The 18,228-nt window shown below is 34.5% G+C and overlaps 1 protein-coding gene across 2 annotated transcripts in view; it reads left to right on the plus strand.

Annotated features, from left to right (window-relative positions):
• Nucleotides 1-18,228, plus strand: part of LOC114469169 (solute carrier family 12 member 2) — a 33,477-nt gene that overhangs the window by 3,181 nt on the left and 12,068 nt on the right. For both annotated transcript variants that reach the window (XM_028456392.1, XM_028456393.1), the window contains exons 2-11: nt 3,523-3,645; nt 4,188-4,263; nt 4,478-4,573; nt 5,788-5,927; nt 6,004-6,114; nt 8,596-8,704; nt 9,559-9,686; nt 11,257-11,341; nt 12,896-13,044; nt 17,414-17,521. In XM_028456392.1, the coding sequence (XP_028312193.1) occupies nt 3,523-3,645; nt 4,188-4,263; nt 4,478-4,573; nt 5,788-5,927; nt 6,004-6,114; nt 8,596-8,704; nt 9,559-9,686; nt 11,257-11,341; nt 12,896-13,044; nt 17,414-17,521 (1,125 nt within the window). The remainder of the gene's footprint in view (nt 1-3,522; nt 3,646-4,187; nt 4,264-4,477; nt 4,574-5,787; nt 5,928-6,003; nt 6,115-8,595; nt 8,705-9,558; nt 9,687-11,256; nt 11,342-12,895; nt 13,045-17,413; nt 17,522-18,228) is intronic.

The following is an 18,228-nucleotide window of genomic DNA, read 5'->3' on the forward strand; positions in this document are numbered from 1 at the left end:
GAGTGATGGAGAAGGACAGGGAGGGGGAACAGATAGTGCTCAGGGAGCAGGAGAAGATGATGATGATGATAATGATGCTGCAGCAGCATCTCCTGCAGAAACAAGTGCAGCCAAACCATCTGATATGAACATGACAGAAGTTGTTTTGCATTCTGTTATAAATAAAATGTATCTATAAATGCTTGGTATATCAGCGATGACAATGTTGATCATTACCTCATTTAATGTTTAATTAAAATATATCTATGATCTTATTTAAGTAACAGTGACTTGATAAGCTATTTTATATGTATATATATAATGTTTGTTTATTTTTAAGGAAAAAGAGCACAGAAGAGGTCCAGCCAAGGCTCTCCAAGAGAGGTGGAGCAGCTTATCCTACAGACCTTCAGGAGACCACCTCCTCACCACCAGCTCTGACTGAGGATGAGATGTTTTTCAGAGACCTGCTTCCTATCCTGCAAAAAGTGCCACCAGAATTTATGGAACGTTAAATTTCAAAGTTTTAAACTTCTTGATTATCATCCGGTAACACTAAATTTGGAATATTTTAATTAGGTTTTGGATTGGGCTGGATGGGCGGCACTCTTTGCATGGCAGGAACCACATTGTGAATAGTTTTTTTATACTAGTTTGTTTATTATGTAAGTTTTATAATATTGAAGTAAACAGTTTGTTTAAAATTGAGGTATTATGTTAATGTACATGGTGTTCTTTCAGAATTGTTGATTAAAAACACATTTTAAAGTGTACTTTTGCTTTCTTTTTAATTTCTATCAATGCATCTTAACAGCTATGTGTTCACCACATCAAGGTTATATATTTTGTTCATACAAGAATATATAGTTTCCTCATATTGATTCTGTGTGAGACTTTTAATGCCTTAAATTAATTTCAGAGGTGAGGTTTCTTGGATTATTTCTATCTGGTTAAAAATGAAGCTGACAGACGTTTCTCTTCTCATTCTTCCATATTTATTATACACATGTTAATACAGTAGGAAGTTTGCTCTATAGAAGTATGTGGTTGGCTCTTAAAATAGTCGTTTTGGGTGTTCTGGTGGAATATGTCTAGCCATGGAACGGCTCCTGCAGAGAAGTACGATGTGAAGACCTCTCGTCCATAGCTGTTAGCTGTGGTCCTGAAGGAGTCACCTGTGGTCAGGTACCTGCACAGTGAACAACATAGAAAAGCTCAGATCATTGATAATCAGATATACATAATGTGGGTGTGTACGTGTGCATAAAAGGTGGAGAGATTAGAAAGAACAGGCCTTATCTGCCAGATGACAATAATTAACAGTAGTAAATAAATAATGATTTATTAATAAGAGTTAAAAACAATAAATATTAATGAAACAAGCCTCATCTTCCAGAATAGATCTCCAGAGGACAAAAAATAACAATAGTAAATAATTTATTATAATGATTAACTTTTATTTTAGTTGTAATATATTTATGATAAAAAACAATAAAGCAGGGATTAATATAGTATCTATCTTTATTGTGTATTTGAGAGATGTGTCTGATGAATCATGGCATCTTCGGTTGCTTATGAAACTTACCGGAGACAGACAGACAGTCGTTCGGCTGCAGAGATGGAACTCCGGTAGTTGGTGTCCTGCCGGGACATCCGTGGGCCAATCCGACCCAGCAGGTCGTCGAATCGGGCGCTGGTCATCCACGGGTACCGCTGGAAACAGTCATCATCCAGGCGTAGCTTCTGAAGCAGGCAGTGAAGCTCACCGAGTTGGATGTGGCGCTGGTTAACCTGGTGAAGCCAGGAAAGCCGACGTTCCTTCCGAGGTTAGGAGCAGTGAATTAACGGAGGTCCTCCATAGTTGATGGTGGAAACAAACAGAGCCTGGTTGTCGCCGTTTGGGAGTCTGGTGGGCGGAGCTTCGCTTCAGACGCGAATGAAGCGAATAGGGAAACATTTTTTGATCCCGCGAATCCTGCGGAAGGTTTCGCGCGACAGACGCGAACGGTCCCGCAGAAAACGCGTTTGGTGTGAACGTAGCATAAGCGACATTATTATTTTTTCTCTTTGTAAAAAACATGATTAAAAAAAGATGATTTGGACATTTTTTGGATGATACGATAAAAAATTGCTTGGTGAAATATCACGATATATTGCTGAATCTGTTTTTTTTTCTTCACACCTTTAATATACAGTACGACACTGACCGGTTATTCACTGTAATTATAGCGACAAAACACGGGAGAAAATGGTATTTTTGATTAAACTTAAATACTGTATAGAAAATCTTCTTTTAAATTCCTCAGAACTAATATTGCACAGTGATGAGACACTGACTCGAGTAATATAAAGGAAAGGTTTTTACATATTTTCCTATTAGATTAGATCAGATTAGATTGTGTCAGTAAATATTCATGTAAACCCTCTACACCTGACAGAAGCTTCTTGTTCTTTCTCACTGTCTAACACACACGGCTCTTATTCTCCCACTGTTTAAGGTGAAACACATGCTCATTGTACAATATATTAAACATGGAGTTATACAACAAACTGTTTTATTGTTCACAGACGTACAGTATCTGTACAGGACACTAAAGCCTGTTAGCAGCTACTAAGTTACTTTTGATTTGTAAATAATAGTAGTTACAACCTCAAATAATACATAAAAAATCAGCATTGGTAACAGTATTTCAGCTGTGTTATTTCCAGATCATGTGTTAACTATATTACTCCTTGACAAATATTAGTAAAATCCACAAATGTAGTATATACTTAGACTTCAACATGTACAGCTCCTCAAATTCCCACATTTTAATAATAAATAAAGTAATAAAACAGCTAAAAACAAATGAGACTAAATATTCTAGTCAAAACCTTATTAAAACATGAATAATCAACTATTAAAACATCATAAACTAATTACTCATTTAATTACAGCACGGGTGTCAAACTTAAGGCCCAGGGGCCAAATCCAGCCCTTTAGAGAGTCTAACTTGGCCCACAGGAAGTAAAAATGACAAAGAAAACATGTGTAAATGACTGTAAATTACCAACTAATTCAGCTGTAGATATCTTAATTACACAAATTCAATAATACTCAACAATATTTGAAGGCATCACAGTTTTCCTAAAGCTTATGTCACATGATGGCAGCCATTTTAAATCTTGTTGAAAGAATTCTCATTTTTTTCTAAATCATGACATTTTGTCAAATTATTTCACAAAATGTCCTTAAACTTAATTTTAAAAAATGGTCTCAAAATCAAGAAAATGTAGGTGAAGATCCTGCAGTGAAGGATATGTGTCACTTATTGCTTGGATACATACTTTATATATGATTTATTTATAGAAACTAGAGCACAATAATGTTGAAATGAATGGTTTTCCTATAATCTGTGGCCCACTTCATATCAAACTGCTCCATGTTTGGCCCCTGGTTTACAGTATGGACGCTTCCTTTATACATCACATTATTATTATGTCCTATATCAGCACATTATTGGTGGTAATGTTTGATGCTAGTTTTCTATTGGCTGTTTTTAGGAGCCCTTTGAGGAGGGTCTGGCCAATGGGGAGGAGCCTTCAGCAGCTGAAGAAGCTGCAGCTTTAGCAGCTAAAGAAGCAGCAGGAGGAGCTGTGAAGTTTGGATGGATCAAAGGAGTTCTGGTTAGTACATGTGACCCCATGAAAAGAAGGTTTTAGTTTATAAATCACACTGTCCATGGTGTACCTAGACACCAGCAGACCCCTGGGAACCTGAACAGGAACAAGTGTGTCAGAAGATGAATGATTGAATAAATAATGGCTCTGTGATGTGATGTCACACCAAAACATCTGTAAACCAGACTCATGTGGACTTAAAGTGTAACTGAACCCTAAAACCACTGTTTTTCTGCTGAAAGTAAATGTATTTATGGTAGTTATGAAGAAATTTTGTTAATTCATTATTTAATTAAATCCATTTTGTTCATTTTTGTAGTTTGTCTTTTACTGTATTTTCCTGCAATGTTGTTATTCTTTGTATTTTTTTTACATATTCTTGCTTTTGTTTTGTGTATTTTTCTGTCATTTTGTACGTTTACTTTAGGGGGCGCATAAAATTAGACGAGAATTTCCAGCCTAGATGCACGTCAGCCATATTTGAGTTATTAGTTATGAAGTTGTTCTGTGAACAATGGTTGTATTGTGCGTTACTGTATGTGGTGTAGGTGCGCTGTATGCTGAACATCTGGGGGGTGATGCTCTTCATCAGAATGTCATGGATCGTTGGACAGGCTGGTATCGGTAGGTAGAACTATAAATGTTTCACATGTAATCACTCAGTTATTAAACAGGCATATTTCATAATCAAATCAACATGTGATCCAGCCTTAATTATTAGATATATTTACATATTTTACATTCATTGAGTTTTATATTTTTATCTTTACATGTAACTGATCAAAACAGCCTGGACATGACTTTATTAAATGATTAATAACTGTGTTTTATTGATTAGGGCTGACTATTGGAATCATTCTAATGGCTACAGTGGTAACCACCATCACTGGTCTGTCTACGTCAGCTATAGCAACAAACGGCTTTGTACGAGGAGGTGAGTTAACAACACTATGTTATAAAGGGGGGCTAAGGCCTATAACTCCCACACCGTATGTTGGACATTCAAAAACCTCATATCTACTGAATCACCTGGGCTAGGCCACGCCCATATCCGCCTATAATTGGGGTGCATGCACAATATTGTGAAAACTGAAAAACCTACTTTTTCATATTTCTCCTTGGGGTTTTGTCCAATCAGTGTACACGCCAAAGTTAAATAATGTAGACCACTAGGGGGCGCTGTAAATATGGGACATTTATATCTCTTAAATGGCAAGACCAGTTTTTACCAAATTTGGTGGGTATGACCTTGGGGCGTGATTGGTCAAAGTGGGCGTGGCTTATTACGACATAAAATATACATAAACAAACATTTATTTCAGCTGAAGTATTATGTTGAGGACTTTGAAATGTACAGGGTAGATATATAAGAGCACACAGACAACTCATACCAAAAAGTGCACCACTAGGTGGCGCTATAATGGGTGCAAACACGTTTTGGCCTGTAACTTTTACATTTTAAATCACATCTTAATAAACTTTATATCTACGTGTTCACTAAATAAAGTTGCATCTTCTGACATTGGCCACGCCCACTCCCACGGCAAATTTCTCTTTGAACTCCTCCTAGTGTTTAAGCTCCATCTGCACCAAACTTTTCACATATAATCTCCAGACTCTGCTGATCGGCCCAAGCTCGTCATCCTTTGTGACGTACTTTCATGGGCTCTGAAATTATTATTATTATTATTATTATTATTATTATTATTATTATTATTATTATTATTATTATTATTATTAGCTATACTGGACTTTATCTCATCTGAAGGAATCATTACCTTAAAAAAACACAAAACGAAACAAAAGAAACAAAAATCCTACGTCACACTAATCTAGTGGTTCATTTCTATTATGTTTTTTTATTTTTACAAAATTGGTTAAAATTTTTTTCCTTTTTTTAAAATAAGTAAATTTTTGAATATTGTTCCTCAAAACTAAGAAAAATAACATGAACTGTGCAATGACATATCTCAAAGCAGTATTAATAAAGCTGTTTGAGTGTAAATAATTTATAATTTCATGCTCATTGTTCTGTAATAACTTTAATTTAAACTGAAAATGAATAGAACAGTATCTACAGGCTGTAAATCCATCTGTTAAACATTAGATTATTCTGCCTTTATTATTCAAACATTCTCTTTCTTGCAGGAGGAGCTTATTACCTGATATCTCGGAGTCTGGGGCCTGAGTTTGGAGGATCTATTGGTCTGATCTTTGCCTTCGCTAACGCTGTAGCCGTGGCTATGTACGTGGTGGGCTTCGCTGAGACAGTGGTGGAGATGCTCAACGTAATAAACTATATTTAAATCTTTTCTTCTGGTGACTGGTTGATCTTATTGATCATGATCTGCTCTTTGGTTACAGGATGTTGATGCTCTAATGATTGATAAACTGAACGACATACGGATAGTCGGGACGCTAACCGTCATCCTGCTGCTGGGGATTTCTGTGGCAGGGATGGAATGGGAAGCCAAGGTAAACATGTCGTTTGTTGACCTTTAAAAAACACAGTGGGAGGGTTTTCACCAGAAAGTTAATGCTTTAAGGTAAAGCTGCGCAATTAATCAAAATTCGATTACGATTTTGATTATTACACTTAACAATTACAAAAATCACATAATCAAAAAAAATATTATTAAAAAAAAGGACGTAGTAAGCAAACCTCCCTGATTAAAAATATCTACAAAGAAAAAGGCTCGACACACACGAGAAAAAACAACTTTGACTTGTTTATCACATAAAATTCTATAAATCATTGAATTTCAAATGTCGTCCTTCTGTTCATAACTAATACACTTCTAATGCACTATTGCATTTGTTTATTAAAGTGAACATACAGAATATAATTTACAGTGTTTCATATAGTGAACATACTGGAATTCATCATTTGCAGTTGCATTGAAATATTTTTTTATTATTTAAAAGCTTCAGTTCTGTGTTAATGTATAAGTGTCTATAGCACTGCATTTGTTTACAGAAGGGAACATACTTAAATAATATTTTAATTATTACTTTGCACCTTTTTATTTATATGTATTCAAATATTTGTTTTTTAAATTTTTTGTTTTGCAAAAGTGAATATACTTGATTTTAGTGTTTGAATGATTTTATTTATGTTTAAATAATGTATTTTGTTTAATCAAATAATCGTTTGAATAATCATGATTTGAATTATGACTAAAATAATGGTGATTATTATTTTTTCTATACATGTGCTGATCATATAATTATAATATCATGAAAAAGTTACTTTATTTCAGTAATTCTATTCAAAAAGTGAAACTTGTATATTATATTCATTCATTACACACAGACTGATATATTTCAAATGTTTAATTATTTTAATGTTGATGATTATAACTGACAATTAATGAAAATCCCAAATCCAGTATCTCAGAAAATTAGAATTTTACTAAGACTGATACAAAAACAGATTTATAGAAATGTTGTCCAACTGAAAAGTATGAATATGAAAAGTATGAAGGTGAAAAGTATGAAGATGAAAAGTATGAAGGTGAAAAGTATGAAGATGAAAAGTATGAAGATGAAAAGTATGAAGATGAAAAGTATGATCATGTACTCAATACTTAGTTAGTTTTGTCTGAATTACTGCAGCAGTGGGCGTGGCATGGAGTGGATCAGTCTGTGGTACTGATCAGGTGTTATAAGAGCCCAGGTTGTTCTGATAATGACCTTCAGCTCTTCTGCATTGTTGGGTCTGGTGTCTCACATCTTCCTCTTCACAATACCTCATAGATGTTCTATGGGGTGAAGGTCAGGCCAGTTTGCTGACCAATCAAGAACAGGGATACCATGGTCCTTAAACCAGGTACTGGTAGCTTTAGCACTGTGTGCAGGTGTTAGGTCCTGATGGAAAATGAAATGTGCATCTCCATAAAGTTGGTCAGCAGCAGGAAGCATGAAGTGCTCTAAAACTTCCTGGTAGACGTCTACGTTGACCTTGGACCTAAGGAACCACAGTGGACCAACACCAGCACATGACATGGCACCTCAAACCATCACTGACTGTGGAAACTTTACACTCCACCTCAAGCAACGTGGATTCTGTTCCTCTCCTCTCTTCCTCCAGACTCTGGGACCTTGATCTCCAAAGAACATGCTAAATGTCCTTTGATCAGAGAACATCACTTTGGACCACTCAGCAGCAGTCCAGTCCTTTTTGTCTTTAGCCCAGACGAGACGCTTCTGACGCTGTCTCTAGTTCAGTGTCTTGACACCAGGAATGCTACAGCTGAAACATGTCTTACATACGTCTGTACGTGGTGGTTCTTGAAGCTCTGACTCCAGCTACAGTCACTCTTTGTGAATCTCCTCCACATGTTTGAATGGGTTTAGTTTCACAATCCTCTCCAGGGGGCGTGGCTATCACTATTGTTTGTAGACTTTTTTCTACCACATCTTTTCCTTCCCTTCACCTCTCTATGAATGTGTTTGGACTCTGTGAACATCCAGCCTCTTTAGCCATGACCTTTGTGTCTGGTCCTCCTTGTTCAAGGTGTCAATGGATGTCTTTTTGAAAACTGTCAGGTCAGCAGTTTTCTCCATGATTGTGTAGACCTACAGAACTAGACTGGAGAACATCTAAAGGTCTTTGTAGAACACCAGGTGTCTTTAATATTAAACCTCTCCATAATATTCTAATTTTATGAGATACTCAATTTATGGTTTTATTAGTTGTCAGTTATAATCATCAACATTAAAATAAATAAACACTTGAAATATGTCAGTCTGTGTGTAATGAATGAATATAATAAACAAGTTTCACTTTTTGAATAGAATTACTGAAATAAATGAACTTTCTCATGATATTCTAATTATATGATCAGCACCTGTAATCGAGCAGCCCTACTTTAAGTTAAATTTTAATAAAAAAAACCAAAGTAATTGAAGTGAAGATGATATAAATGAAATATTTTTCTTCTGTTTGTTCTCCAGGCTCAGATTGTTCTCCTGGTCATCCTGTTGGGAGCCATTGCTAATTATTTTGTTGGAGCTTTTATGACTTCTGAAGCTAAAGAACCTAAAGGATTCTTTGGCTACCATAGTACGTACAGTATATACTGTATATACATACACACACTTGGTTACAGCTTCATTCACTATCAGCAGGGTTGGGGTCAATTAAAATTGTAATCATGTAATTGATAATTAATTACAACTATGACATCCATCCATCCATCCATCATCCATCCATCTTCAAACCCGCTAATTCCCATTTATCAGGGTCACGGGGGTCTGCCGGTGCCAATTTCCAGCTCTCATTGGGCGCTGGGTGGGGGTACACTCTGGACAGGGCGCCAGTCCATTGCAGGGCAAACAACTATGACATAATTATAATTGACTTTGTAATTGTAATTGTCATGGAAAATATATAAAAACTGTCATTTACATTTAATGAAACATAAAACTGGTGAACCATATTACAGTTCTATGTCTGACACATATACATATATTACATATATGCACATATATTTCATATCCTGTCAGTTATCTTTAGAACCATTTTATCATCAAAAAATATTAAAACCAATAATATCATTGATTATGAATCCTAACAAGGTAATCAATAGATAATAAACTAATTAGATGATATATAATATTTATTAGTGTATTTTACAGCTGATTTAAGACGTGTGTCAAACTGACACGTTAGCATTAGAGATGCTAACAGAGCAAAAGTTTTATGTTCTTATTTATTAAAGGCTTAGTAATTGTGAATAATTATAATTGAACTTCAGTAATTGAGAAAGTAATGTAAATTGACTTTAAGGGGAAAATAATTTTAATTGTAATTGGAAAAACTGACGGTCAACGTAATCATAATCAAGTTGTATTTGAACATGGATAATTGAAGATGTAATTGTAGTGTAAAAATGTAATTGTTTTGTTCTCCAACAGCTGCCATCCTGGTGGAGAACTTTGGTCCTGACTTCAGAGATGAAGAGACGTTCTTTTCTGTGTTCGCCATTTTCTTTCCTGCAGCTACTGGAATTCTGGCTGGAGCGAACATCTCTGGAGACCTGACTGTGGGTTTACATTAACATCCTGCTTTAAGTCCTTTATTAGGTATTAACAAACTGTTCGTCACTAATATTCACTCATTACTATGTGTCTATAGCATTCACTTTATTAGCATTCATTAGCTACTGTATGTCTTTGCAGCAGGGATTATTTATGTATTTATGTATTTGCACTAATAAAAAAGATATATGATGATAATATAACGGATTGTGTAGGAGGAACAAAACCTAATGGTTTATAAAATATATCATTTACTAAATGTTCTTAAAAAGAAACAGAAAAGAAAATGTAATAAACAAATTAAAAGTCACAACAGAACAAAGTTAATTTTATAGAGTTAATTCATTGGTTGAAGATTAGGTCAATTACATTTTTAAATTCCAATTACATCTTTAATTATCCATGTTCAATTACAACTCAATTATGATTACAGTGACAATTTTTCCCAATTACAAATAAAATTACAATTATCATTTTTCCCCCGAAAGTTCATTACAATTACATTCTCAATTTCTAAAGTTCAAATACAATGAATCACAATTACTGATCCTTTAATAAATAATCCTTATTAAACGTAACCTTCCTCTTGTGTTAGCTTTCTGTTAGCATCTCTAATGCTAACGGGTCAGCTGTAAGATACACTAATAAATATTATCTATCATCTATTGATTACCTTGTTAGGATTCATAATCAATGAATTAATTGGTATTAATATTTATCGTGTGGATGTCTGAGCATTTTTACTGTCATTATAAACATAGATTTATATTATTTTATAAAACAATAATTAAATGATTCTCAATAGAAGTAACAGGTAAACTTGATATTAAATTTGTGTTTAATTAAATGTAAATGACAGTTTTTAGAGAATTTCCATGACAATTACAATTACAAAGTCAATTATCTGAACTCAATTACAGTTCAATTTCAGCAGCAACATAATATATCTTTCAATTACAATTATAACTACCTCATAATTGTAATTTATTAAAAACTGTCACTTACACTTGTTCATGTGGATTTGTTGGATTTTTCCTTTTTATGACAAAGTTTACAATTTGAAAGTGATTTGAGATGATTGTTGTAATAATATATTAATAAAGTTTAATTGAACTGAATTAACAATATAACTATAATTGAGCCCAACCCTGCTTTGTACTATCTTCTTAGTTCTCGTGGATAATTTGAATATTTTAATATTTATATCTAATCCAATCCTTATGATTTAATAGAATGAGTTGAAACTCTGAGTTTATTAAACTAGAAATGAAAGAGTTTTTGAGTTTTGTGTTGCACAGGGTCTTAAAGTATATTTCTCAGATTAGTTATTGTTTTAACAGTAATATAATGTGACGTAGAGCTGCATGGTTTGCTTTTATTAACAGTTTCACTCTGTTCTCATCTTTCACTGTCACTATTATTATTATTATTTTCTTCATGCAGGATTTTGTGTTAATTAATTTGTAACTGACTTTTCTGAACTTTGGTTTGCTTTATATAATCTGATATAGTGTTTAGTCTAAAACATGGATTGTAAATAGTTTTGTTACAGCTGAGTTATGTTTTATTTTGTAGGATCCTCAGTCAGCGATCCCTAAAGGAACGCTGCTGGCCATCCTCATCACGGGAATCACTTACGTGGCTGTCGCTGTGTCTGCAGGTTCTTCTTCTTCTCTTTTTTTAACATAATCATTTATAATAATTCTGTTTGAAAAGCAGCATAAAGACGTATACAGTATGTTGATCATTAATTACCACAACACTTGTTATTTGGAGTAAAAAGTTGCAGGATTTGGTACAGATGTATTTGTAAATATAGTTAATATATAAAACTATTATTTCATGGCGTATTAATATTGCATTGATTGTTTATTCACATGATACATTTTAAAGTGTTAGTAAATAAAGTTTAAATGAGTTAATCTAGAAAAGATTAAAGGAATCTAAAAGATTAGAGAAGTTTATGTACTGTACATATTAAATATGTACTGAGATGAGTAAGATCCTGTTCTTTTGTTATTTCTTGATGTTTATTTATTATATTATTCTTTTAAGTTGTCATTTATGTGATCGAAATAAATAAATCAAATGAAATGAAATGTGCTAGTATACGCTGACATTTATCTAGCTGTTATTTCACATTCATATTCATATGTTTAACTTCATTAATGTGTAGGAAATAATAGTAAAATAATACAGTATCATTGAACAGTAAGGCCCAGTGCAGCTTTAATATTATATATTCAAATGTCTAGTACTGATAATATTGTGAATAATGTATATGTTTGTCCAATTATCAATACATTAAAGTCATCCCATGGAATTTATGAAGAATTAGAATGTATTTGAAAATTAACAAATAACAATTTGATGCATAATAATCTCTAATTAAAAAGGCAGTTTATACTTGTTAAATATGTTATATATATGTTTATACACCTGTTGTTTTTGTTTAGTATTTTTAAATGTAAAACAATACCGTAGACACTAATGTTTGAACTTAGTTTTCAAATGTATGAAATATAGATATTAATATATAATAAGTGAATAATTAAGCCACGTTTGACATGCAGCTGTTTAAATGTAAAGAATAAAAATGTAATATATGAAATTTGAAATAGTATTTAGAACTAGATTACTACAAATTAAAATTGTCTTACATAAAGACCTGTCCTGGTATTATAGATATCTGATATTATAATTACTTCTAATTTAATGTATCTGCTTTTTGTTTCTTGATTAATCTTCCATCCCCCATGATTGATCGATTGATCAAAAATAGTTTTATCTTGTCTTAGACACATGCAATGATTTATGGAAAACTTTAAACTCTTCGTCTACAAACCCAAGGTCTGGGGGCCAAACCCGGCCCTTTGGAGCTCCCAATTTGGCCCACAGGTGAAAGTAAAAATTCTTACAAAATCTTTCAATTTTCCTCAAATGATGACATAATATTTATTTTAATTAGATAAAAATTGGTCACAAAATGTAGGAAATGTAAAGTGTAGATCCTGTTGGGACTGATATTTGTCACTTATTGATTGGATATTATTGGTTTAATATATATTTAGTATTTTATTATGTATACGTAGAAGTGTATGGGAAAAATAATGTTGAAATATACATACATATACATAAAATCTGTGGCCCACTAGAGCTCAAACTGGTCCTAAACTGAGTTTGACACCCCTGGTATACCTTGTGTGTTCTTCAGGCTCGTGCTTAGTGAGAGATGCAACTGGTGACCACAACGACACAGTCAGTGACACAGTGAACTGCACAGACGCTGCCTGCACGCTGGGTTACGACTTCTCCATCTGTAAAGAAGGAGGATGTCAGTACGGCCTGATGAACGACTTCCAGGTCATTCTATAACCTTTTCCTTTTTTTACCAAAACAGGATTTATTATACAATGTGATCTTTCCTTTAAAACGAGAAGATGATGCTTGAATTTAACATATGGTCCAAAATATGAACAAAAACCAAAATAGTTAATAATTTAGTGAGTGACTGATTACCATATTTTGCCTTTAACTGGAACAGTTTCTATCTTTTCCTGATTAAGGAGCCGATTGTCCCTGAGGATGAAGTTTAACAGACATTTCTAAATGTAAACCTTCCTCCATCTAATCCCACATAACAGAATGAGAAACTTTAAAAGAAACAAAAACATCTCAAATCTGACTGTAAAAACAAATGTAAAAACTGAGCGATGCTGACTACCATGAAAAGGTAATATCTGATAAAAACTGTAAAAATAGAAATTTAAAAAAAAAAAAAAAAACAAGTCTTCTGCAACTAACAATGTCTACACGTGTCAAACTCATGGCCCCGGGGCCAAATTTGGCCCTTTGGAGCATCTAATTTGTCCCGCAGGAGAAAGTAAAAATGTCATAGAAAACATGAGTCAATGTGTAAATAAAACCCAACAGTAATTACAGGTTTTCTGGTGCTGATATCACATGATTGCAGTCATTTTTAGTGTTGAACAGTTGGAAAAACTCAAAATTCTTACAAAATCCTTTAATTTTTCTCAAATTATGACATAATATTTCACAAAATCTTGGAAATTTACAGCGTAGATCCTGTTGGGACTGATATCTGTCATGTTATGTATAAGTAGAAGTGTAAACTACAAAACAATAATGTTGAAATGACTCGTTTTTCAGCATAAAGTCTGTGGCCCTCTGCAGATCAAAGTGCTCTGTATTTGGCCCCTGATGGAGAGAAACAGGGTCATGGATGAGATTTTGGTTTCAGATGTTGTTACTTCTCTGTCCACGTGCGTAGACATACCTGAGGTAGTGAAAGTGGTGAAGCAACACGTAGTTGTAGTTATGATCAGCGTTGTACATTATAAGTTTCAATACAACCTCACTGACAATAACATGAGTGGAGGAAGGAACCCAGGAGGGGTTGAACCTAGAAATATATACAGTAGTTGATACCTGTGTGAAGAGATTATGGAAAACAAAGTCCCACTGAGCTCAGTGAGGAGGACCATGACCCACACAGATCAGTATCACATGGTCACATCCCACCACCACCCAAACACTATAGGATTGGTTCACATCTCACAGTATGACATTATACACACACTGATCCCTATAACAGTGTGTGTTCATTCAAACAAACCATATGAGGAAGAAGCAACAACAGGTAATAATGGAATAACAACTATAAGGAACCATGTTGTTGTTTCATATGTGATCATTAATATATCATCTCACTGTATTTTATTTTATTCCTAATCAACAGTTTCAAAAACATAAAAAAGTCACATGACGTATTCCATGCAACGCTTTGAGAAGTGAAACAATCTGAATAGATGAGAAAGTGTAAAGAAATAATACTGATATATCTACTGGTAATAAATCTTGGTACGGGTCCCTTACATACAGTAAACATCTGATGTAGAATAAGTTAGAGACACAATTTATTACAATTAGAACTTAACTTATTTTCCACAAAGGAATTTGTAGAAAATAAAAGGTTTGTTAAAATGTACAATTATTAAATAAATAAATTAACACCAATGGATTCATTCAAAAAATAATGAAATACTCAAGCTCTAAGTATAGATACATTTATTAACTCTAAAACATAACAATATAATATATAATATCATATAAAAGGTAGAAACCACAACCTGAATCATAGAAAGTGGCTGAGCTTTGATCAGAAATAACATGACTAACTATATATGGATTATGTTTATGAAACTATTGAGCTGAGGTCAGCAGTATATGATGAAATAATCACGAAAAATAATAATTTACTCAGTAACGGTTTATTGTAGAAATGTAATGAATTACTTTACTTCTTTTAAAACGTACTTGAGTACAAGTGAATTTACAGATTTAGAAATATACTCAAAAAAGTACAAGTACCAATGAATGCATCTCTATTACAGTAACGTGAGTATTACTGTAATCCATTACTTTCATCTCTGTGTGTTAGAAGCAGAGGAAATGGTTGATCTGGGTTCTCAGTATATAGACATTAGAGTAGTGTTCCTCTTTCAGCACAATAATCAAAGAAACCAACCATTCTCAGATCTGATTCCATACTTTAGGCCCCGCCCCAACCTCACTACTTTAACTCATTCAGTGCCAGACGTTTTAGAGACTGATTTTTAAAGATCCACAGAATATTTAGTACTTTGACAATCAGAATTCTGAAAGATTAAAGTCTCTAATTATAAAAAATCATTTTGTTTTGTTCTTCTATAATCATCAGTTGAATAGAGGAAAGTTTCACACTAATCACCAGTTTGTGACAAAAAGTTGAGAAAAACGTCTTTTTCTGAAAAAATCTATTAGTGACTTTGAAGCAATTTTTTTTTTTGCTTTAGTGACACCTCATCATTAGTTTCCTTTTATAAAACTACTAAAAAAAACACTGAGACCAGGCTTTTGATGTTAACATTATTAATATTTTACTATGTCAGAGTTGAATGGATTTCTTACTGTATTTTGACGTTCCTCCAAGTCTCTCCCCCCATCATTCTAAACACACACAACTTCCTCCTCCTCCCAGACATGCAGAGTGTCACCGCTTGCCCCATTTTTGATGGTTTTCTGTCACCATCACCACACTCTCAGTAGTCCACTTAGTTCCACACATGCTGTGGTTGAGTGTGAACTGGTGGGAACTTTAGCATCAACTCTGTAGCACCATTTTCTGTCTCGTAAACGCCTTTCCTCTCTGTCTGAGCTCTGCCCATCACTGGTGATCTCTCATCCAAAGGTGCTCTGCTGCCACCTACAGGTCACCTACATTATTTTGCTTTCTGGCTCACAGTTGAATGTTTTGCTTACTGTATTTTGTATCTCCTCCCCCGTCAATCACACAGACGTAACTTCCTCTTCCTCCCGACATGCAGAGATGACCCCTTTGGCCCTGTTTGTTGATGGTTTTATCTCAACATCTCACCATTATCAATAATCCACTCAGGTCCACACATGTTCTGTGTTAGTATGTGGAGCTGTGAGCTGCTGGATACTCCACAATATCACTTCATAGCACCATAATCTCACTCGTTCCTGCTTCTTCCTCCTTAGCTAATGGTAGCATCAGTGGTTAATCTCTCATCTAAAGGTGCACTGCTGCCACCTTCAGGGCTTAGTTGGTCACTACAACACCCCACAGCTTAGATATTTTATATCTTTTAGTAATCTTTGTGAAAAAATTTAGTTGACGTAATATTACGTCAATGGCACTGAAAGAGTTAAACACTTCAGCAGTCATGGTCCAGATACCACAGCACACCATCAGAGGTCTGGAGTCCAACACTGTTGTGGTTCTGTCTCAGCACGACGTCATTATATCAGCGTCACTGAGCTGTAAACAATCATGTCTTTCAACTGAAACCGTGTGACTCACAACAAGAGTCACTATTATCCACACACACACACACACACACACACACACACACACAGACACACACACGCACACACACACACACACACACACACACACACAGACACACACACGCACACACACAGACACACACACACACACACACACACACACACACACACACACACACACACGGTTTTTTTGAAAGTCTGATTCTGAGATAAATATGAACTCTTTGGAATAGTTAGTTGTTCCGATTGGTCTCAAAACTATTTTATACTATTAAGCAGAAATGCAACGCTAAATTAAAAAAAATGGCGATAAAATTCAAAGGTTCACAACATAAAACCAAATAAAAAAGTTTTAAAGGAGCGAGCGCAGCGGCCCATTTAATCCTGAACACAGAAATATGAAACAGTTTGTGAAGCCTAGCTCCATAATTATATTATAAATGGTTGAATGGCTTTTTACATGTTTTAAGGAATATATTAATGACCTATTTAATGTGTTTTACACAGACTTTAAGGGTTTTATGTAGAGTAGAATACTGTATATATCAGTACTATTTAAACCTCTACTAACACTCTCGTCTGATGGCCGTAGTTTGACCCTCAACAGTTACAAGCTGTGTCCTTCATGTCCACTTTCTCAGAATTTTGAAGACATCTAAGTGATAATAATAATAATAATAATAATAATAATAATAATAATAATAATAATAATAATAATAATAAAAGCACAAACAGAAAAAACAAAGCACAGATGGATTTCTATAATTAATCAAAGTAGATTCTCTTATTAATATGAAGGTTTCCTGGTATTTACAGTGAGTGTGATGTCTACCTATGAAATAATAAATGTGTTTCCTAGGCGATGAGTCTGGTGTCAGCCTTTGGTCCTCTCATCACTGCTGGGATTTTCTCTGCTACGTTATCATCAGCTCTAGCATCACTCGTCAGTGCTCCAAAGGTTTTCCAGGTCAGTAACTAAACAGACACAGACTATAAACTACTGGTAAGTATAGTTTTAGATTTATATTGTATAAATGTGTTGATATAATATTGAGAGGACTCAATCTTACACATTTCATTTCATTTTAAAACAATTCGGTCCATATAAAATATAGTCCTTATGTATCTAATAGAAAGATGTGTTACTAAGAGGTAGACCACAAATAGTTCCATGTGTGATCACATGACCAGAATTAACCTTATTATTGGAGGAAGCAGAGATAGGGACTGGAGCAGACTTCAGACTGGACTGAGTGGTCCAAGCACGTTATGCTGGGTGTATGTGCTGCTTCTACTGCTCCGTGTGTGTGCATGATGCTCTGCAGCGCACATCAACAGGTGAGCGCAATCGCACTGATGAGAAAGTCACCCTATAAATGGAGGGAAAAGCAGCGTGTTGGGGGGCCCTCTGCACTGGGGGCTGTGATGGGCGTGGCTACAGTGGTGCTGTCTGTATCAGTGATGGTGAATATCTTCTGCTGTGCTGGAGGCTCTGTCTCAGCACCCTGTGTCCTACTCCTGGTGATGTCTCCTGACCTATAGACCCTCTGTACCCAGCCATGTGACATTGTCCTTATTTTAACCTGTGTGTCTGTGTGGTGGGCGGGGTTTGTATGGGGTGGGTGTATTTTTAACTTTGTAAAAACACTTTAAGCTACATTTCTATGTATGAAA

The sequence above is a fragment of the Gouania willdenowi genome, chromosome 9 (assembly GCF_900634775.1).
Source record: "Gouania willdenowi chromosome 9, fGouWil2.1, whole genome shotgun sequence".
Taxonomy (NCBI): Eukaryota; Metazoa; Chordata; class Actinopteri; order Blenniiformes; family Gobiesocidae; genus Gouania; species Gouania willdenowi.